Source organism: Oncorhynchus mykiss, chromosome 19 (assembly GCF_057628025.1).
Source record: "Oncorhynchus mykiss isolate SJ-2025 chromosome 19, ASM5762802v1, whole genome shotgun sequence".
NCBI classification, from domain to species: domain Eukaryota; kingdom Metazoa; phylum Chordata; class Actinopteri; order Salmoniformes; family Salmonidae; genus Oncorhynchus; species Oncorhynchus mykiss.
The window spans coordinates 34,005,107-34,029,564 of NC_143040.1; the positions used below are offsets into that span (position 1 = coordinate 34,005,107).

The 24,458-nt window shown below is 40.7% G+C and overlaps 1 protein-coding gene across 2 annotated transcripts in view; it reads right to left on the reverse strand.

The window, feature by feature from the left end:
* The window catches only part of sptlc2a (serine palmitoyltransferase, long chain base subunit 2a), a 59,585-nt gene extending 36,245 nt beyond the window's left edge, over positions 1-23,340 (reverse strand). For both annotated transcript variants that reach the window (XR_016488676.1, XM_036954482.2), the window contains exons 1-5: positions 22,765-23,340; positions 8,456-8,662; positions 7,343-7,497; positions 5,237-5,385; positions 1,192-1,316 (exon numbers count right to left, since the gene is read on the reverse strand). Coding sequence is in view for 1 of the 2 variants with exons in the window: in XM_036954482.2 (XP_036810377.2) it covers positions 1,192-1,316; positions 5,237-5,385; positions 7,343-7,497; positions 8,456-8,662; positions 22,765-22,911 (783 nt within the window). In the remaining variant the exon portion in view is untranslated. The remainder of the gene's footprint in view (positions 1-1,191; positions 1,317-5,236; positions 5,386-7,342; positions 7,498-8,455; positions 8,663-22,764) is intronic.
* Between the last annotated feature and the right edge of the window lie 1,118 nt (positions 23,341-24,458).

Genomic DNA, 24,458 nt, shown 5'->3' on the forward strand with positions numbered 1-24,458 from the left:
TCTGGCTGACACACAATTCTTTAGTCAGGACAAAGGGGTAAGACAAGGTCGCAATATTAGTCCAACTTTACTCATTATTTATATAAATTAACTGGCTACCATATTAAAACAATCTACATCACCCTAGAAGACAAAGAAATAAAGTGTATTTTATATGCCTATGGCTTATAGTAATCTTGTCACCAGCAGAACAGAGGCTACAACAAAGTCCGTCCTTGCTAGAACATTATTGTAAGGACTGGGCACTATCCATTAATATAGAAAACAAACAAAGTAATGATCTTTCAGAAAAAGTCCAGATCCCAGGAAAGACAATACCATTTCATCCTAGGATAAATAACCCTTAAATACACCACCAACTAAACTAACCTTGGTCTGACTAGAAGTTTATCAGGGCGATTTATTTAACCCACCAATTTACAATATATATCATGGGATAAAAGCCCCACAGAAATGTTACACTTGTAAAAAATATATATTCTAGGTGTGCACAGAAATGCCCCAAACCTAGCCTGTAGGGCAGAACTTGGGAGACAACACCATGCCAAAATCAAAGAACTCAAACAAAGGAAGACATTAACAATGTGCAGACTCAGTGACCATAGCCTGGCAATAGAGACAGGATGCCATAGAAAAACATGGAAGGTCAGTTGAAGAAAGACTATGTAAGCACTGTGGGTCGCTTCCGACTCCACTGCTCTAAATATGACTCCAGAGATATTGATCTCCTGAAATTGTAAGGAAACGTTGCAGGATTTCTTGAACTGCCCGTTGAGGAGAAAATCAGAAATGTTGTTAGAACACGTTGAGACAGTATAATAATATAAGAGAGACAATAGCTACTGCCATGTCATACAGATGCCCTTGTAGATTACATTTCTCAACTGTTGCTGTTTATTTTATTTTTTGTGTGTATTATTTTCCATGTATAATTGTTTTGGTTGATATATATTATTAGTTGCGCAAAAATATTGTTAACGTATGTAATACTTCACATACATTACTTTGGCAACAGTGGCAATCAGCCATTCATGCCAATAAAGCATTTATTGAATTAAGAGAGAGACACAGAGAGAGAGAGCAAGAGCGAGCAAGAGAGAGACAGATGCAAAGACAGTGAACCAGAGGCCAGAGGCTAGAACATAGAAACAGACTGAAAACCCCTGATGTTTCGGTAGCATGTCCTACTACCTTGCCAGTAAGGGCAGGGATGTTCATCGAATTGGTAGCGAAGCCCATCCCGAAAGCCATGGCCGACTCCACGCCCAGGAATTTAGCAACCAGCTCCTCCATCTCCTCATGTCTGTCTAAGTTACCTAAGGGAATTTAGGAGATACATCAAAACTCCCATAGACACATACCTACCTACTGATAAGATTCAGAAGAATAACTGTGTGTTATTCATTAGAAAACAGTTGTATGATACAGATGGCTTTAGGGCTGAGTCGGAGCCTCTGCATTCATCTACCAGCCAAAACTGAGTTATAAAGCCCGAGGGTGTGGCGACTAAATTCGTTTTTATAAACAAATGGATATGCGTTTACTTTACAGCAATAAATTAATATGAACCAAAATAAAATCTGATATAGTTCGTCTCAGAGCCTGAGGATTAATCCTACCACTCACTACTGGGTCATTCCACCTCAAAAAGCACAAGAAAGAGGATTGACATCCACCATCTCAGATTGTTTCTGTAGTTGTCAACAGATACAATTAGCATTCCTGAAATATTATTTTGTTTAAACATAATTTGATCTCTATGAAATGAAGTTAATTGATTAAACCCACATTTGCCCTTTTCATTTATAAGATTCAGATCATATTCAATAAATGCAGTACTCAACATCCGTTTTGGACCAAACATCTTCCTACCAATAAGTAGTATGAAGCTGTGGCTTGGAGAATTGCTTCTCCATACTATGTCAGGGAATTACTGGTGAATTTTGTAATGGAAGTCGCTTGCAATATTTACCATAAAGTAGTAAGAAAGTAACATGTTTTAATCACTAGATGCCGCTGTTCTTGCTATAATGCCACAGTTTTATCCATTTTGCTGGTCTCTTGTGTTTATTAAGTCGATCATTTCGTTTGCAATTTTGGGTTCTAAACCAATAGATTTGGCTCATTATAGAAATCAATTGTGTGGTAATCCTCACAAATCAAGCAAGTCCTCCATGAAAGCAATTCAGTTTATCCTTCTCTTAGCAACCTAATCTTCAACTAGAGGTCGACCGATTAATCGGAATGGCCAATTAATTAGGGCCGATGTCAAGTTTTCATAACAATCAGTAATCGCCATTTTAGGACACAGATTGTGGCCAATTTGTTATTTATTATATATATATATATATATTTGTTTACCTTTATTTAACTAAGCAAGTCAGTTAAGAACACATTCTTATTTTCAATGATGGCCTAGGAACGGTGGGTTAACTGTCTTGTTCAACGGCAGAACGACAGATTTTTACTTTGTCAGCTCGGGATTCAAACCACCTGCCTTACATTGCACTCCACGAGGAGCCTGCGTGCAGGCTGACTACCTGTTACGCGAGTGCAGTAAGAAGCCAAGGTAAGTTGCTAGCTAGTTATCTTATAAAAAACAATCAATCTTAACATAATCACTAGTTAACTACACATGGTTGATGTTGGTTGATGTGATACTAGTTTATCTAGCGTGTCCTGCGTTGCATATAATCGATGCGGTGCATGTTCATTTCTCATCGAATCACAGCCTACTTCTCCAAACGGGTGGTGATTTAACAAGCGCATTTGTGAAAAAAGCACCGTTGTTGCACCAATGTGTACCTAACCATAAACATCATCACCTTTCTTTAAAATCAATACACAAGTATATATTTTTAAACCTGCATATTTAGTTAATATTGCTTGCTAACATGACTATATTTTAACTAGGGAAATTGTGTCACTTCTCTTGCATTCCGTGCAAGCAGTCAGGGTATATGCAGCAGTTTGGGCCACCTGGCTCGTTGCGAACTGTGTGAAGACCAAAGAACAAAGAATGTAATTAATTTGCCAGAATTGTACATAATTATGACATAACATTGACGGTTGTACAATGTAACAGCAATATTTAGACTTAGGGATGCCACCCGTTAGATAAAATAAGGAACGGTTCCGTATTTCACTGAAAGAATAAACGTTTTATTTTCGAAATGATAGCTTCCGGATTTGACCATATTAATGACCAAAGGCTCGTATTATTGTGTGTTATTATGTTATAATTAAGTCTATGTTTTGATATTTGATAGAGCAGTCTGACTGAGCTGTGGTAGGCAGCCGCAGGCTCGTAAGCATTCATTCAAACAGCACTTTTGTGCATTTGCCAGCAGCTCTTCGCTGTGCTTCAAAAGCATTGAGCTGTTTATGACTTCAAGCCTATGAAGTTGCGAGATTAGGCTGGTGTAACCGATGTGAAATGGTTAATAATAGCGTTTCAATCGGTGACGTAACTCGCTCTGAGACCTTGAAGTACTTGTTCCCCTTGCTCTGCAAGGGCCACAGCTTTTGTGGAGCGATGGGTAACGATGCTTCGAGGGTGGCTGTTGTCGATGTGTTCCTGGTTCGAGCCCAGGTAGGGCCGAGGAGAGGGACGGAAGTTATACTGTTACACTGGCAATACTAAAGTGCCTATAAGAACATCCAATAGGTATATGAAATACAAATGGTATAGAGAGAAATAGTCCTATAATTCCTATAATAACTACAACCTAAAACTTCTTACCTGGGAATATTGAAGTATCGTGTTAAAAGGAACCACCAGCTTTCATATGTTCTGAGCAAGGAACTTAAATGTTAGCTTTTTTAAATGGCACATATTGCACTTTTACTTTCTTCTCCAACACTTTGTTTTTGCATCATTTAAACCAAATTGAACATGTTTCATTATTTACTTGAGGCTAAATTGATTTTATTGATGTATTATATTAAGTTAAAATAAGTGTTCACTCAGTATTGTTGTAATTGTCATTATTACAAATAAGAAAATAAAAATAATTTAAACATTTTTTTTTCAATTATTTTTAAATCGGTCGATTAAATCGGTATAGGCTTTTTTTGGTGCTCCAATAAATCGGTATTGGTGTTGAAAAATCATAAATCGGTCGACCTCCACCTTCAACCCAACTATCTTCGAATTGTCCAACACGTGGCCGCTCTCTGAGAGGACTATCCCTACGCAATTCTCATATTAAGACTTTTCCTACAAGCCCAAAACTTTGATGGATAAATGGGCTAGGTAAATCAAATGTGGCAACGCTAAAAAAAAATGTTTTAATGTGTGGCAGTCTTATGTTTTTTAATAAAATGATGAGGAAATGGCTCTTTATGTATTGTGATTAGTAACATTAAACATTAAGATAACCCAGTACCAAAACACTATACAGTGTGTGTTTGGGACTTTTACCATTGAAGACCATTAGAGACCATAACACTGAAACCATTAGAACTGCCTTAGCCTAATAGTTTGCCTGTTTACCATTGGTCTAACAGTAACTACACCAGACCTTTTTTGAGGGGAATAAACCACACAAAAGGGTTTCCTGGACATAGATTACGTGTAAAAAGAAGGAAACATTTATTTTCATCATGAGCCAAATCTATTGGTTTTCTACCCAAAGTTGCAAAATAAATGCTGTGATCTATTTACTAAACACAAGAAACCAGCAAAATTGATAAGAGTGTGGCGGTATAGCAAGAAGAGCAGCATCTTTCATTTTGGGGGGGATTCCTCATGTCTTACTCATTGGTAGGAAGAAATGTTCCAAATCTGATGTTGGGTACTCTATTTACGGAATATTATCTGAATCCTATTCATTAAAATTGCCAATTTGGATGCAATCAATTAGCTTAATTTCTCAGAGAAAAAAAAAAGTCAATTAAATGTTTCAGGAATGCCAATCTTGTTTCTAACTACATAAACCATTTCTGAACAATCTGATGGTGGGTGGCATGGCTTGCTGAAATGACATGGAAGGACTCTACTGTGAAACACAAATAACTTGAGGGTGTGAAAGTGAGAAAAAAATGCTTACATTGTATTTATTTGTAAACACTCAACTTTTACAGAAAAATGAGGATTGTGAAAATCAGTGCTTTCACTGCTCTTTGTGTCTTGTTTGGGTCAACATATTGGCCATGTTGGACAGTGATATGAATTAAACTGTGGAGAGTGTATTTACGCGGTGTGTGTGTGCATGCATGTGTTACCGGGCCATACCCATCTCCTGCCTGGTGCTGGCCACGCCCACCCCGTACTTCATGGTGACCTCAGCGGACGCGTCAGCACAGTAACCCGTGTTCTCAGCAAAGCCCAGGTAGTTATAGGAACCCATGTTTATTACACCTTCAACCACTTTGCCTGTGTAGCTGAGAGAGAGAGAGAGAGAAAGAAGGGGGGAAACAGAGAGAGAGAGAGAGAGATAGAGGGAAACAGAGAGATAGGGGGAAATAGAGAGAGAGAGAGAGAGAGAGAGGGAAACAGAGAGAGAGAGAGAGGGATAGAGGGAAACAGAGAGAGAAACAGAGGGAAACAGAGAGAGAGAGAGAGAGGGAAACAGAGAGAAAGAGAGAGAGAGGGAAACAGAGAGAGAGAGGGATAGAGGGAAACAGAGAGAGAAACAGAGGGAAACAGAGAGAGAGAGAGAGAGAGAGAGAGGGAAACAGAGAGAGAGAGAGAGAGAGAGAGAGGGAAACAGAGAGAGAGAGAGGGAAACAGAGAGAGAGAGAGAGAGAGAGAGAGAGAGAGAGAGAGAGGAAGAAACCGAGAGAGAGAGGAAGAAACCGAGAGAGAGAGAGAGAAAGAGGGGGGAACCCGAGAGAGAGAAAGAGGGGGGAACCCGAGAGAGAGAAAGAGGGGGGAACCCGAGAGAGAGAAAGAGGGGGGAACCCGAGAGAGAGAAAGAGGGGGGAACCCGAGAGAGAGAAAGAGGGGGGAACCAGAGCGAGAGAAAGAAAGAGGGGGGAACCAGAGCGAGAGAGAGAAAGAGGGGGGAACCAGAGCGAGAGAGAGAAAAACAGAGCGAGAGAGAGAAAAACAGAGCGAGAGAGAGAAAAACAGAGCGAGAGAGAGAAAAACAGAGCGAGAGAGAGAAAAACAGAGCGAGAGAGAGAGAAAAAAAACAGAGAGAGAGAGAGAGAGAGAGAGAGAGAAACAGATAAGGCCCATTACTCTGTATAGCTGGGACTAAAAGGGGTGCCAAATGTATTTAACCTTTACTCTGTTCAGCTAAGCAAGTCAACACACATAGTTGACCTTCAACAGTCTCTTGACTGCATGTTTATCAGCCAGACACTATAATGACATGATGCTAATCACACACACAGCACCAAATCAGAATACAACCGTTTAGTTGACAGTTCCAATCCAATCCAATAAATCTTGACAAGAGGCCTCACGTTTTGCGGTTAGTCTAGAAGAACATCTCCTTGTTCTCTCTTCCTCCTCTCTCTCCTGCCCATCTAAGGCTTTTAATACATCCTTCACTATAAGGAACGACCGCTTTTCTGACCTTTGCTGTAGATTAGTGTTGCTATCTTAGTACAACACAGACAGGCTCTTTCAGGGCCTGTAAATGCACTGCAGAGTGACTTCCCCTCTGGTAACAGGGCTGGGGGTGACACTAAGGCGTGGAAGTGGGCAGTGTGTGTAAGGCAGGCTTTTGTTCCAAACAGCTCTACCTCACCTGATACCACTCAAGTTAACACTTTATGGGACACCCTGTTTATAACACATTCCTAACAATGTCACACGTCCTAATCGTAGTGCAAACTGAAAGACATGATTAGTTGATTATTTAGGCCTAATCTGGTGTATTTTTACTGGGCTGGAACAAAACCCTATTCACCAGGCATGGTGGTGCCCTATCTAACCACTGATCTCAGACCAGATTACCCTAACCTGATTCCTAATGCTAAACATTAGACGGCTAATGTTCTCATCTGGCCCTGGATCAGTGGTTAGGACCTTATTTTAGCAACTCTATAGGGCTTTGGTCAAAAGTAGTGCACTATGTAGGGAATAGGGTGGAATTTGGGACACATCCAGTGACTGTAAGTAGCCTTGGCTTGTGCGAGCCCGTTTCTGTAGCGTGAGGCAGCTTGGTGTACAAGTACACCCCCTGGACAGGACACTAGTCTATTGCAGGGCCTTACCCCCAATCTATTTCCTTAAAATGTTGAGTGCCAAGCCAAGTTCCATTTGTACAGTATGGCATGACTCGGCCAGGGATCGAACTCCCTACCTTCCAAATCTCAGGGCCGGACACGAATCACAAGGCCAGAGTTGGTTTGTCTTGTTTTTTCCCCCTGTAATTATGACACTCACTCAAAGGTCCAGTTGTAGTCAGGTGACACACGTTCCACTAGGTCCACCTTGGCCCCCGGGACACTGCAGATGGGTCGGTTCCAGCTGTCACGGATGCGCATGTATAAGTTCCTGGTGTAAAAGTTCTCAAAGTCCTGGTAAAGTGGGACAAAGTCCTGAAGACGGAACATATGGGAGAGGGAGAGGGGGGACCGGATGAGGAAAAATAAAACAAGTATTATTCCCATTTCCTAGTATAGACCACACACACACATACCGCTCTCTGTTAAGTGACCCGTTATGCCCCACTCCGACATCACGCCAGCCATATTCTGTGTACTATGCCACATTCATCCATATTACACTAAGCATATAGGCTGAGCTCACAGTCAAAGTATAGTCAACATGTACTGTTCTAATTAGTCTTAATCTCTCCCTATACGCAGAGGTAAACTTAAAGTTTGCACATGACTGAAAAAGCCCCACAGACATTCAGCTTATTTCCTTGAAAGTGTTTTCACTTTCTTCAAACCCAACAGTGTCTGAGGCGACAAGAGTAGGATATCCTTCAGGCGATAAAGTTAGCTCCTTTCCTCCTCCAGAGGTAACAGAGTGCCAAAACAATGTCCTGAAACTGTTATTTTACGTGCGGTGAGTGAGTGAAAGTCTGTGTCGTACATTAGGACATAACAACCTCCTTCTCACACTCCTACTTCCTGTTTACTAGTGTATGTCACAATGAATGACTGTTGCCCGAAGTGGTTTTAATTGGTAAAAAAAAGCTTTCCTTCCTTTTTCACAAACATTCCATCTGAGATCTGAAGAGTTGTTTGATATCCTCCCCAAAATTGGACTTCAGTGCCAAAATAAAGTGTTACAGTGAATGCTTCCAAGTGTAAAATTTCAATGTCGAAGGTAACCTCCTTTTCTTACCTCAAAAGTAAATAAGTTGAACATATAACACAAAATGTCACTTTTGAAATATGAAAACATCTGACAACTTCATTCATTCATTTTGAATCCCCTTAACAAATAATGGTGTTGATGAACAAGATGAGATTAATGGAAATGACAATTAATAACATTTATCAAACAAACTGAGGACAAAGCCAGGTGAGGTGGTCATAATCGTACCCTCTGCTCCTCCCTCTCGCGGGCAACGTGACACCTCTCGATCTTCCAGTCCCGGAGGAAGTCTCGGAGGTATCCGAAGATGGTGAGGATGCCGTAGCCCATGTAGGTGAGGACCGCCACCAGCATGGGCGTTTCCTCAAAAGACTCGATGAAGGGACGACTGTACAGGCCCAGGCCGTTGCTGCCATTACACGCGGTGTGCTGCACCTGGGGGGGGGGGGGGGCAAGGTGATTTACATTAACATTTTAGTCATTTAGCACGGCGTTATCCAGAGCCACTTACAGTTAAGTGCATTCATATTAAGACAACTAGGTAAGACCGCCACATATCAGTAGCTAGGTTTCCATCCAATTGTCGACAGATTTTCAGGCAAATATTCAAAAATCTGCACAAAAACAATATGCACATTTTACCACCAGATGTGTTTCCATCAAATTGACTTGTTGCGGGTCAAAGGCTGTGCGTGGTGACATAATGCACATCAAAATAACAGTTGTGGTTAAATTCTCATGTACCGAATTCAAATGTAAGTTAAATGAGTTTCCATCGCATTTTCAACTCTACTAATGGTTTTGTCATAAGAAAAATGTTGCGTCATATAGCGAAATGTGCCCACTCTGGGCTTGGCACGTGTGCTCCAACCAACAGCTCGCAGATACTGTGCAGGACAGGTAGCCGACTACATGATGAGATTATTATGGACATAAGAGCAAGAACAGTTTTATTTTGGCAAACAGCAGCCAAACTTCCATCCTCATGTAACCAGAATTAGACCCTCTATGTATTGGAAGGGAGCATCAAGCTCATCACCTTGCACTTTCACCACCCTGTGGCGTTCATCATAATGTATCTAATCTGTAGCCTAATAAACTGCGTGCTCTCCTGAGAAGTCGTAGGCGGGAGGACCACACAACATACCATCACGTGACTCCAAGTTTACGTCGATATAATGCTTATTATATATCAATATTTGCATAATAGTGTTTCCACTGCCATTTCTCACATCTTTAATTTTACAGACACAAAAAGATCCCACCTTGTCTAGCATATTTTGTTTCGTCGACATTTGGAAAGTTTACCAACAATTTGGCTATTTCCATCAGGCCTGTCGTGACATTCTTTAGCATACGTGTACTTGATCTAAAAGGTTAGATGGAAAGCTGGTTATAGTAACCTGGTTCTCTCAATAAAGTAGGCTAGTTATCAGCACAGCCAGTGCAAGTGTTAGTGTTATTCTGGGTTTTTGGGTGATGGTGAGATGAGGTGGTTGGGATGGAGAAAATGTCAATTCAGTTAAATTACCTTTACTCATCCCTAAGGGGTAATGTCAACAACAACAAAAAAAAACATACTGTAAAGGGTCTTTCCTTTTGATTTTTTTCTTTTGAATCACTTTTTGTCCCATACCCCTGCTGACTTTAACAAAACGTTTCATACATATTTGCAAAGAGTTTGGTTTGCTTTTTGATATCGTACAGGCCCATTGACACTGTAAATGACATGAGTTTCATGATCTGGAAATGTGAAAGTCTCACAAGTCCGGGTAATACACGTATTTCAAAGCCACTTGGATCATAGTAATAACAAGCTGTTGCATGTTTTGTATAAAAACATAGAAGGCATGGCTTACATAGCTCTCCTAAGGTCTCACATACACGGGACATACACTTTTCAAAGCACTTGCCACCATCTGATGTCTTTAACGTACGCAAAAATGTAAATGAATACTTGTCTGGCAGCTGGCGCCGAGGTGTCTGCATAACCTAATTCCTGGTCATTCATATGACAATTTCTGTGTGTTCCCATCATCACCGAACAGAATTTTCGTTCAGTAAGTGGTGACTAGTCTATGTGGTCGGTGAATATTATTACAGTGATAGCACTGTGGGGGAAGAGGAAGTGAGATATTCAAAATAGCCTACAGAAGGATACTATGGGCTAGCTATGTTTTTACACTGACCATATGTAAAGCACTGTTGCTCTGGCTATCGGATTTGTGAGTCAAATAAAGGGAGGGGCTGCTCCATGACTGAGGGTGTTGTTTTTGAGCACTCTCCAAGCAGATACGACACTCCTAACAAACTCACATGAATCAAACATCTTGCCAATGAAATAAATCAAAACAACGAAATGCTGCCACTGATCTACGCCTGGATTATTAAAACAAGTAGGCATGCATTCGGCATTCCCAGGGCCAACCGTAGGTCAAATGTATGCATGCATGACGGACGCTTTTATCGCTTTGGATAAGAGCATCTGCTAAACAGCTTATGATTATTAGGCCTGTATTCTGCTACGCTCCTCTTTTTAATAAACAAACTACAGTTGAAGTCGGGAAGTTTACATTCACTTAGGTTGGTGTCATTAAAACTTGTTTTTCAACCACTGTTAACTATAGTATTGGCAAGTCAGTTAGAACTGTTTGTTTACAGACAGATTATTTCACTTATAATTCACTGCATCACAATTCCAGTGGGTCAGAAGTTTACAAACACTAAGTTGACTGTGCCTTTAAACAGTTTAGAAAATTCCATAAAATGTTGTCATGGCTTTAGAGGCTAATTAACATAATTTGAGTCAATTGGAGGTGTACCTGTGGATGTATTTCAAGGCCCAACTTCAAACTCAGTAGCTCTTTGCTTGACATCATGGGAAAATCAAAAGAAATCAGGCAAGACCTCAGAAAAAAATGGTAGACCTCTACAAGTCTGGTTCATCCTTGGGAGCAATTTCCAAACACCTGAAGGTACCACCTTCATCTGTACGAACAATAGTACACAAGTATAAACACCATGGAACCACACAGCCGTCATACCGCTCAGGAAGGAGACGTGTTCTGTCTCCTAGAGATGAACATATGTTGGTGCGAAAAGTGCAAATCAATCCCAGAACAACAGCAAAGGACCTTGTGAAGATGCTGGAGGAAACAGGTACAAAAGTATCTATATCCAGAGTAAAAAGATTGACATAACCTGAAAGGCCGTTCTGCTCCAAAACCGCCATAAAAAAGCCAGACTACGGTTTGCAACTGCACATGGGGATAAAGATCGTACTTTTTGGAGAAATGTCCTCAGGTCTGATGAAACAAAAATAGAACTGTTTGGTCATAATGATCATCTTTATGTTTGGAGGAAAAAGGGGGTGGCTTGCAAGCCAAAGAACACCATCCCAACCATGAAGCACAGGGGTGGCAGCATCATGTTGTGGGAGTGCTTTGCTGCAGGAGGGACTGGTGCACTTCACAAAATAGATGGCATCATGAGGGAGGAAAATGATGTGGATATATTGAAGCAACATCTCAATACATCAGTCAGGAAGTTAAATCTTGGTCGCAAATAGGTCTTCCAAATGGACAATGACCCCAAGTATACTTCTAAAGTTGTGGCAAAACAGCCTAAAGACAACAAAGTCAAGGTATTAGAGTGGCCATCATAAAGCCCTGACCTCAGTCCTATAGAAGATTTGTGGGCAGAACTGAAAAAGCGTGTGCGAGCAAGGAGGCCTACAAACCTGACTCAGTTACACCAGCTCTGTCAGGAGGAATGGGCCAAAATGCACCCAACTTATTGTGGGAAGCTTGTGGAAGGCTACCCGAAACGTTTGACCCAAGTTTAAATTGTTTAAGGCAATGCTACCAAATAATAATTGAGTGGATGTAAACTTCTGACCCACTGAGAATGTGATGAAAGGAATAAACGCTGAAATAATTAATTCTCTACCATTATTCTGACATTTCACATTCTTAAAATAAAGTGGTGATCCTAACTGATTTAAGCCAGGGAATTTTTACGAGGATTAAATGTCTTAAAGTTTTAATGTATTTGGCTAAGGTGAATGTAAACTTCCGACTTCAACTGTATGTGATTGATATACAACAGTCAACTTTTCCATCCAAAGATGAGGGCCAGTCTCCCGGACACAAATTGCTAGTTTAAGCCAAGTCCTGAACTAAAAGCCATTTCAAATGAGATTCTCCATTAAGCATACTTTTTAATTCAGGGCTAGGCTTAAACTGTGTCAGGGAAACCGGGCCTTAAAGACAGCACTAGCCTACCTTTAGGCTATTACCTCTTGTCTTATTACCTCTTGTTATTTCATCTCATGAAACATGTTGCATATATATTTTTGTTCAGTGTATATCTGTTTGAAATTGCTGCGGTCAATTTGTAGTGTACAACTTATAAATAACTGTCATGGACCCCGACCATTAATGTAATTAGGGCCAGCTGGCCCATACAGATAATCAAATAAAAGTTTATTGGTAGGATAGGTTAATATGTGAGAGACATTTTTACACACACTGCAATACTGAGGTTTGACATACAGGAGTGGCCTTTGAGTCGTTCCATTGAAAAATCAAGCCCCACACTGCTTTGCAACCACATGTGACTAGTCATGCTTCTCTCTCCCATACCTCAGAGGCTAGCAACAGTGACATGCACTACAACCGGCTGGCCATGCCTTCCTCCTGGCTACTCCAACCGCGGCCAACAGCTACGCCCCCCCACCCGCAGCTACTCGCCCACGCCTCCCCAGCTTCTCCTTTACCCAAATCCAGATAGCAGATGTTCTGAAAGAGTTGCAAAACCTGGACCCATACAAATCAGCTGGGCTTGACAATCTGGATCCTCTATTTCTGAAACTGTCCGCCGCCATTGTCGCAACCCCTATTACCAGCCTGTTCAACCTCTCCTTCGTATCATCTGAGATCCCCAAGGATTGGAAAGCTGCCGTGGTCATCCCCCTCTTCAAAGGGGAAACACCCTGGACCCAAACTGTTACAGACCTATATCCATCCTGCCCTGCCTATCTAAGGTCTTCGAAAGCCAAGTCAACAAACAGATCACTGACCATCTTGAATCCCACCGTACCTTGTCCGCTGTGCAATCCGGTTTCCGAGCCGGTCACGGGTGCACCTCAGCCACGCTCAAAGTAGTAAACGATATCATAACCGCCATCGATAAAAGACAGTACTGTGCAGCCGTCTTCATCGACCTGGCCAAGGCTTTCGACTCTGTCAATCACCATATTCTTATCGGCAGACTCAGTAGCCTCGGTTTTTCTAATGACTGCCTTGCCTGGTTCACCAACTACTTTGCAGACAGAGTTCAGTGTGTCAAATTGGAGGGCATGTTGTCCAGTCCTCTGGCAGTCTCTATGCGGGTACCACAGGGTTCAATTCTCGGGCCGACTCATTTCTCTGTATATATCATTGATGTTGCTCTTGCTGCGGGCGATTCCCTGATCCACCTCTACGCAGAGGTGCTTGTAAAACCAAATGCATGCTTTTCAACCGTTCGCTGCCTGCACCCGCACGCCCGACTAGCATCACCACCCTGGATGGTTCCGACCTAGAATATGTGGACATCTATAAGTACCTAGGTGTCTGGCTAGACTGCAAACTCTCCTTCCAGACTCATATCAAACATCTCCAATCCAAAATCAAATCTAGAGTCGGCTTTCTATTTCGCAACAAAGCCTCCTTCACTCACGCTGCAAAACCTACCCTAGTAAAACTGACTATCCTACCGATCCTCGACTTCGGCGACGTCATCTACAAAATAGCTTCCAATACTCTACTCATTAAACTAGATGCAGTTTATCAAAGTGCCATCCGTTTTGTTACTAAAGCACCTTATACCACCCACCACTGCGACCTGTATGCTCTAGTCGGCTGGCCCTCCCTACATGTTCGTCGCCAGACCCACTGGCTCCAGGTCATCTACAAGTCTATGCTAGGTAAAGCTCCGCCCTTATCTCAGTTCACTGGTCACAATGGCAACACTCACCCGTAGCACGCGCTCCAGCAGGTGTATCTCACTGATCATTTCTAAAGCCAACCTCATTTGGCCGCCTTTCCTTCAAGTTATCTGCTGCCTGTGACTGGAACGAATTGCAAAAATCTCTGAAGTTGGAGACTTATCTCCCTCACCAACTTTAAACATCTGCTATCTGAGCAGCTAACCGATCGCTGCAGCTGTACATAGTCCATCGGTATATAGCCCACCCAATTTACCTACCTCATCCCCATACTGTTTTTATTTTATTTACTTTTCTGCTCTTTTGCACACCAGTGTCTCTACCTGCACATGTTCACCTGATCATTTATCACTCCAGTGTTAATCTGCTAAATTGTAATTAATCACCTATGGCCAATTTATTGCCTACCTCCTCATGCCTTTTGCACACAATGTATGTAGATTTTTTTTTCTACTATGTTATTGACTTGTTTATTGTTTGTTTACTCCATGTGTAACTCTGTGTTGTTGTCTGTTCACACTGCTATGCTTTATCTTGGCCAGGTCGCAGTTGCAAATGAGAACTTGTTCTCAACTAGCCTACCTAGTTAAATAAAGGTGAAATACATTTTTAAAAAATCAGCTTGGAGTCAATTACCAGACCATGCATTCCCGTCCCTCCCACTCTCCGCCTTACGCCTGGGAAAAGGAGCTAGTGTAGCTACAACAAGTAGGCCTAGGCTAAATCCTTGATTCATTTCCTTGTATCTAAGATCTGTTTGTGATGTCTCGGCAATGCCTTATTGAATTGTCATACCCTAGTTGACAAGACATCAGTATCTGGGCCCCAGTGTTTGACTTCCAATGCAATGATGTAACTGGAATGATGAGATCGATGTTCTTCTTTTATGTTTAGGTTTTATTATTTCACTGCCACACTGTGTTCGATCTTGTCTAGCCATCTTGTCTCAAGAGGACCAAAATGGAAATAAGTCCCAGACTTTATTGTGTGTTATCCTTGATGATTTTATTCATGTGCATATATGGCTTTTAAGTTTTATGTGTGCTTAAGTGGTCGAATTAATAAACTAAACTAAAAATGCTCTACCTAGAAGATCACACAGTCGGTTGAGCATGGCGCTTGTAACGCCAAAGGTTGTGAGTTTGATTCCCGCTGGAGCCAATGTATGCACGCATGACTAAATCGCTTTGGATAAAAGTGGCTATATAGGGCAAGACATTGATATAGCCAACTTGATAGAATTGTCTCTGAGAATTTTAATTTAGAGCCATCTTAAAGATATGTTGTTGACTCATGAAAGAGATGTTATCGAATTTGCAATACACTAGACTAATTAAAATTAAGCCTGGATCAAGGGGTGGAAAATTAATGAACAGCGCCCTGTTCCTCTGCGTTTCCTCTATAGATGGGGAGTTAGGGAGTCGGGGAGTACAGGTATAGGGTTGTGACCAGGGACTAAAACTAACTTTTTTGTATACCAGACACTGTGGCAGGTAGAATCTCTCTCTCTTTTTTTTTTTTTTTTAAATATCTACCAGCCACTCTGATCTTTTCCCAGCCAAATGTTTTCCCCACCATAATTACACACACAAAAACAGATGAGCATGTTCAGTAATGTTAAAAAAATAAATAATGTATTACTAGTAAGACTTAAATTTAATATTCCGTGACAAACATTTTTCAGCTGCCCCTTTAAGGTTACCTTGGTAACGGGGCCACTCAGGTCATCACATATGCCTGTGAGAATTTCACTAGAAGGAATCCAGCTTTTGACTAATTAATGTCAGATTTGACATTTCATATCAGGTTAGGAGAATTTACGCAGTAGGTTAGGAGAATTATCATAACAGGTTAAGATAATTAGTTTAAGGTTAGGAAAGGGGTTAAGGTTAATTGAACAATAATTTTGTTAAAATATTTTTGACATAATTACATTTAAAAAAACACAAAACGGATGACCGTGCTTTGTAATGTTTCTAAAACAAGAAATGTATTAGTAAGAAGTAATGTGGTATATTGCTCAATTTCATTTCATTTTTTTGTGACCTGAGTCTTAAATCTACACTGAAAAAAATAATAAAGTGCAACATGTCAAGTGTTGGTCCCATGTTTCATGAGCTGAAATAAAAGATACCAGAAATGTTCCATATGCACAAAGAGCTTATATCTCAAAGAGTTTTGCCACAAATGTTTACATCCCTGTTAGTGTGCATTTCTCTTTTGCCAAGATAATCCATCCACCTAACAGGTGTGGCATATCAAGAAGCTGATTAAACAGCATGATCATTACACGGGTGCACCTTGTGCTGGGGAAAATAAAAAGGCCACTAAAATGTGCAGTTGTGTCACAACACGATGCCACAGATGTCTCAAGTTGAGGGAGCGAGCAATTGACATGCTGAATGCAGGAACGTCATTCGCTGCATGAGACAAATGGAGGTCCGAACAGATACTGACGGGTTTTCTGATCCACACCCCTACCTTTGTTTTTATTAAGGTACAGTGCCTTGCGAAAGTATTCGGCCCCCTTGAACTTTGCGACCTTTTGCCACATTTCAGACTTCAAACATGAAGATATAAAACTGTATTTTTTTGTGAAGAATCAACAACAAGTGGGACACAATCATGAAGTGGAACGACATTTATTGGATATTTCAAACTTTTTTAACAAATCAAAAACTGAAAAATTGGGCGTGCAAAATTATTCAGCCCCTTTACTTTCAGTGCAGCAAACTCTCTCCAGAAGTTCAGTGAGGATCTCTGAATGATCCAATGTTGACCTAAATGACTAATGATGATAAATACATGTAATCAAGTCTCCGTATAAATGCACCTGCACTGTGATAGTCTCAGAGGTCCGTTAAAAGCGCAGAGAGCATCATGAAGAACAAGGAACACACCAGGCAGGTCCGAGATACTGTTGTGAAGAAGTTTAAAGCCGGATTTGGATACAAAAAGATTTCCCAAGCTTTAAACATCCCAAGGAGCACTGTGCAAGCGATAATATTGAAATGGAAGGAGTATCAGACCACTGCAAATCTACCAAGACCTGGCCGTCCCTCTAAACTTTCAGCTCATACAAGGAGAAGACTGATCAGAGATGCAACCAAGAGGCCCATGATCACTCTGGATGAACTGCAGAGATCTACAGCTGAGGTGGGAGACTCTGTCCATAGGACAACAATCAGTCGTATATTGCACAAGTCTGGCCTTTATGGAAGAGTGGCAAGAAGAAAGCCATTTCTTAAAGATATCCATAAAAAGTGTTGTTTAAAGTTTGCCACAAGCCACCTGGGAGACACACCAAACATGTGGAAGAAGGTGCTCTGGTCAGATGAAACCAAAATTGAACTTTTTGGCAACAATGCAAAACGTTATGTTTGGCGTAAAAGCAACACAGCTGAACACACCATCCCCACTGTCAAACATGGTGGTGGCAGCATCATGGTTTGGGCCTGCTTTTCTTCAGCAGGGACAGGGAAGATGGTTAAAATTGATGGGAAGATAGATGGAGCCAAATACAGAACCATTCTGGAAGAAAACCTGATGGAGTCTGCAAAAGACCTGAGACTGGGACGGAGATTTGTCTTCCAACAAGACAATGATCCAAAACATAAAGCAAAATCTACAATGGAATGGTTCAAAAATAAACATATCCAGGTGTTAGAATGGCCAAGTCAAAGTCCAGACCTGAATCCAATCGAGAATCTGTGGAAAGAACTGAAAACTGCTGTTCACAAATGCTCTCCATCCAACCTCACTGAGCTCGAGCTGTTTTGCAAGGAGGAATGGGAAAAAATGTCAGTCTCGATGTGCAAAACATACCCCAAGCGACTTACAGCTGTAATCGCAGCAAAAGGTGGCGCTACAAAGTATTAACTTAAGGGGGCTGAATAATTTTGCACGCCCAATTTTTCAGTTTTTGATTTGTTAAAAAAGTTTGAAATATCCAATAAATGTCGTTCCACTTCATGATTGTGTCCCACTTGTTGTTGATTCTTCACAAAAAAATACAGTTTTATATCTTTATGTTTGAAGCCTGAAATGTGGCAAAAGGTCGCAAAGTTCAAGGGGGCCGAATACTTTCGCAAGGCACTGTATCTGTGACTAACAGATGCATATCTGCGTATTCCCAGTCATGTGAAATCCATAGATTAGGGCCTAATGAATGTATTTCAATTGACTGATTTCCTAATATGAACTGTATCTCAGTCAAATCTTTGAAATTATTGCATATATATTTTTGTTCAGTATAGTGGATTTGGTATTCAGACCCTTTGACTTTTTCCACGTTTTGTTACGTCACAGCCTTATTCTAAAATGGAATAAATGCATGTTTTCCCTCATCAATCTACACACAATACCCCATAATGAAAAAGGGAAAACAGGTTTAGACATCTTTGCAAACGTATTAAAAATTAAAAACATAAGTACATAACTATTCAGACCCTTTGCTATGAGACTCGAAATTGAGCCCAGGCGCATCCTGTTTCCATTGACCATGCTTGAGATGTTTCTACAACTTGATTGGAGTCCACCTGTGGTAAATTCAATTGATTGGACATGATTTGGGAAGGCACACACCTGTCTATAAAAGCCCACACAGTTGACAGTGCATGTCAGAGCAAAAACCTAGCCATTAAACCAAAGGAATTGTACATAGAGCGCCGAGACAGGATTGTGTCGAGGCACAGATTTGGGGAAGGGCACCAAAACCATGATTGAATTCTTTGGCCTGAATGCCAAGCGTCACGTCTAAAGGAAACCTGGCACCATTTGCAAACATTTCTAAAAACCTGGTTTTGCTTTATCATTATGGGGTATAGTGTGTAGATTGATGAGGTACATTTTTAGAATGGTGTAACGTAACAAAATGTGAAAAAAGTCAAGGGGTCTGAATACTTTCTGAAGGCACTGTACACTCCTGTCCCCTAGTAACCAGCTGGTCTATAAAACATCCGCCATTTAGGCTGTAGATGCATCGGTTTCCTCCTTAACTAGCTTTAATGGCATGCCGCCCCAAAAAACAAACTGGGAAAATATGCGTACCGTCTTAATAAAACACAACTTCCAACAAACCATGTTAGAGTGGATAATGCTACTTCCTGTCGTTGTGCATCGCATTCAGCCAGGGGTAAGCAACAGACTGCTGCAACCTGATTGGCTGAATGTGGTGTGCAACATCTGGAAGTTGTCAGAAAATCCAAAACTAGTGGTGGAAAACATTTTTTTTTTAAAGATAGTACGCATATTTTCCCCATTTTTTTTTCAGATGCCTTTGGAGCCTGAATGGAGGATATACAAGTTTGTCGCCGGTTTGTCGCCGGTCTGTGCAGCTTAATGCAGGACACCAATGACAAATGACAAAAGACGTGAGGAATAGCAGCACCATCAGGCAGCAGCAGGGCTACACCCAGTTAAGATTATTTAAGATTACACTCAACATCTTCTAGAGAGAACACTGATGACGTCATACCCCAAAGGCCAGCAGATGGCAATATTGAGTCGTTTCATCTTACCGTCCAAAGGGAATGTATGCAGCTTGCTATTCACTCGTATCCCCCGTGGGCCAGTTTGTACATAAAACATTCTCCATTAAGGCTGCAAAGGCATCAATTTCCTACTTAATTCTATTTTATGATGAGAAGGCGTGAAAGAAAACAGGGAAAATATGCGTACTTTCTTTATGAAACACCATTTTCCACCACCATGCTAGAGCAGTTAATGCTCGTCCCGAAATTAGCGTATCACATTCAGCCAATCAGGTTTCAGCATTCTTTTATTTAGAAACTTTCAGTTCAGGGCTGCGGACAAATGCGAAGTAGACAGCCCTCACCCCTCAACCCATAAATTAAGTTTTACATAGTCACATCCAAGTTTACCTTCAAATTCCCATGGCCAAGTGAGGGATAGGCAACGTCCTTGGTGGAAAGCAACCGACCTAAAGCTATTTATCTACCTAGCAAGCTAACATAGCACTCTTGTCAGGTAGCTAGCTACAGACATTTACATTTTATTCATTTAGTAGATGCTCTATTCCAGAGCGACGTAGAGGAACATTTAGGGTTAAGTGCCTTGCTTAAAGCCATAGATAGATTTTTCACCGAGCTGTCTCTGGGATTCGAACCAGCTACCTTTTGGTTACTGGCCTAATGCCCTTAACCGCTAGGCTACCTCCCGCACCATAGCTGGCTAGCTAGCTTTATAGTTTGGTTATTTATTCCAATACATTTTCGAATTCCCAAAAATACGTTTATGTAGCTAGCTAGTTCCGTTTTATAGATTCATCACAATGAGTCTGAGCCACTTTGAGCATCATATTCCCATTCGCCAATGCTAACATGTATGTACCCAATTGTCATTCTTGAGTAAAAGTATAGATATTGTACCTTAATAGAATTTACTCAAGTTAAGTTACCCAGTAAAATACTACTTGAGTAAAAGTCTAAAAGTATTTGGTTTTAAATATACTTAAGTATTAAAAGTAAATGGAATTTCTCAAATATGCTTAAGTATCAAAAGTAAAAAATAATGTAAAATTCCTTATATTAAGCAAACCAGAGGGTACAATGTGTTTTTATTTATTTATGGCTAGCCAGGGGCACACTCCAACACTCAGACTTCATTTACAATTGAAGCATTTGTGTTTAGTAAGTCTGCCAGATCAGAGGCAGTAGGGATGACAAGGGATGTTTTCTTGCTAAGTGCATGAATTTGATCATTTTTCTGTCCTGCTAAGCATTCAAAATGTAATGAGTACTTGTGTGTGTCAGGGAAAGTATGGAGTAAAGTAAATTATTTTCTATAGTAATGTAGTGAAGTAAAAGTTTTCAAAAATATATAAATAGTAAAGTAATGTACAGATACCACCAAAAAATGGCTTAAGTAGTATTATAAAGTATTTACTTAGATATTTTACACCACTGACTGTGACTTTGTCCTTGTGTTTCTTGGCCCGTTATATAATTTTGTTCACACACACTAGGTTGTTTTTCAATGTTACTTTCAGTTTGCTGCAACAGTCTGCTGCTAGGAAGACATTTGCGGTAAGATTTTTTTCCAGCACAGACAAGCAAGTGCCTAAGTTGCTATGGTAATGAGCCATCCCTTAAAGGGACAGCTGAACATTTGTCTAATGATTGTGCTTGATTGAGCATGGATCCATCCTAAAATATTTTATTAATGAACTTTTAGTAATTTCTTATTATTAAAACACTCATATGTATTCTCTTAGATGTATTTGTGTGTTACATTTCTTCTTAGGAGCAAATCATGAACTGCTTGTAAAAAATGTCAAAATAAAGTATTGAACTATAATACTAAATAACTAAATGAACTAAATAAGCCATACTCAGCCTTCGTTGATTCAGTTCTATACCTGTTCATCTCTTTTTACTATTGTATCTAAATGATTTATTTTAACAAACATTGGTTGAAAGACAGGTCATAAAAATGAAATTATGCAATATACCCCATTACTTCTTACAAGTAATACATGTTTTGTTTTAGAAAAACAGAAAGCATTTTCGTTCTTTGTGTGTGTGTGTAATTATGGCAACATTTTTATTTTATTTTGGCTGGTAAAAGATCTGAGTGGCTGGTAGATTTAAAAAAATATTTTTAAATCGTAGCTGGTGGACCAAAAAGTGAATTAGTTACGCAACATCCGGGACTAGTATTAATTACTCTAGCATGGTGGTGGAAAATGGTGTTTCATAAAGAAAGTATGCATATTTTTTTGCTTTCTCACCATTAAATGGAGTTAAGGAGGAAATCAATGATTTTGCAGCCTGAATGGAAAGTGTTATGTACGAACCGGTTCACAGCGGATACGAGTGTATAGCTGTGATTCCCTTTGGACGGTAAATGAAACAACTGAATTGCGCCATCTGCTGGCCTTTGGGCTAATGGCATCAGTGATTAATTAAATGATTGTTGACATTGTAGCTAGCTAACTGGCTACACTGCAGATATAATTAGCTAACACTAACGTTACCAATGAAGGCTGATGGGAGGAGCTATAGGAGGACGGGCTCATTGCAATGGCTGGATTGGAATGAATGGAGCGATATCAAAGACATCACACACATGGAGACCCCATGTTTGATTCCATTAATTCCATTCCAGCATTAGAATGAGCCCGTCCTCCTATAGCGCCTCCCACCAGCCTCCACTGAACGTTACATAATGCTAACGTTCCATTATTACAAATCTACTTTGATGAATAGATAACGTTAGTTAATAAACCAACTGAAATAGTTGGCAACAACTGTCATATGTCCAACTTACTGAGCTAGTAGACTCAGCAACGTTGGCTTCAGCTTGCGGGCAGTTGTTTAGCAAATTCAAATAGGTGTCAGTAACGTTACAGCTAACAAAATCGTTTAGCTACATTTCAAAACACATCAAGCTAAATATACATAACGTTAGCTAGCTACATTGCTAACAATACTGATTTTCAGCTTGGTGTTTTCGGTTATTCAGATAAGCCTCACCACTTCCACACCATCCATCCATTCTCCATCCATACAGTGCGCTTGGGCCTCACCTTGTCCTCGGGATAGCAGTACATCGGCTGCTGATGATGGTAATGGTGATGGTTTTTTATGAAACCGTTTCTGCCCGGTTTAACTCCGTTCTTTACTCGGTGACAAACTTGTCCATTGGCCGGCTTGTTCGCGGAGCTTTCGGTCATCCTTGCCTATGATTGTGGAGGCTACAGTAACTTGCATGTATCTGGCTAGCACAGAATGGGGAACTCGTTTTTGGTGCTTGTCCGGGTTGTGCGCTCGCAAACCCACCCAAAAATCCACAACGCGGACACAAGGGGTGTGTTCAGTAAGACAGCACGATGTTCAACCTTTGATTCAACATAACGGCTATAACTGTAACTTGCTGAACGAGTTTTGCGATTTCAAATGGTATCCCCCGTATTGATCAGGCCACACCCACCAAAGAGTAGCAGACGTACCTCAAATGATGTTGAAGGACGGTACGCACCGTTTTGGGGAAACGTCTTGTTCAGTATAAACCATCACGCAACGTAGCAATCGTTGAGATGAACTGAATGCAACCCCTGAAATTCCAGCCGCTGCAATACCGGAAATAAACGCCCCTAGCAACTAGCGTCAGCCTATGGTATTGCGGCATTCAGGAATGGGTGCGGTTTACGAGCCTTCAGATAAGAAAAGGGAGTGGTCCTCTGTAGTGGAAATGAACTGTAGTAGCCTCTACTGTTTGGGCTCTCTGACATGTGACATAGGTCTCACCTGTTCCCACGGTGTGCTAAATTACGTGTTACCCGCAATTTGAAATTGACCAAGAGCTTGAAATCAGATATTCTTGTCAAATTCTGAGTGGTTGCTTTGCAAATTGATGACACACTAAACATAATTGTTAACATAGTGGGTGTCAATAGTTAGGTTTCCATCCTATTGGCGACAGATTATCATGCAAATATTCTTCAAGCCGCATAAAAACAATATGCGCATTTTCCCACCAGAGATATATGTTTCCATCAAATTGACTTGTTGCGGATAAAAAAATTGTGCGTAATGACTTAGTGCGCATAACTGACATTTGCTGTTAAATTCTGATGTACCCAATAAAAATACAAGTTAAATGGGTTTCCATTTCATTTTCAACTCTACTGATGGTTTTGTCACGACAAATGTTGCGTTATATAGCGAATGTGCCCTCTCTTGGCAGCAGCTAATGGAGATCCCTAACAAATACAAATACTCTGGTCTTGGCAGATGTGCTCTAGCAAACAGCTTGCAGATACAGTGCGGGTAGGCTACCAACATTTTCATTATGGATAAGAGCAATATTATTTGTATTTGTTAAATGGCTGCCAAGCATCCATCATCTTGTCACCATAATAAGACCCTCTATGTATTGGAAAGGAGTATCAAGCTCATCACCTTGCACTTTCACCACCCTGTGACGTTCATCATAATGTATTTAATCTGTAGCCTAATAAACTGCGTGCTCTCCTGAGAAGTCTCCTGAGAAGTCGTAGGCGGGAGGACCACCCAACCTACCATCGCTTGACTCCAAGTTTACTTCAATATGATGGTTATTTTATCAATATTTGCGCATAAAGGAGTTTCCACCACCATTTCTCACATAATTCATTTTACAGACACAAAAAGATCCCACCTTGTCTAACACATTATATTTTGTTCGATATTTGCAAAGTTTACAAATGTGATGTTTTCATCAGGCCTGAGCATGACATTT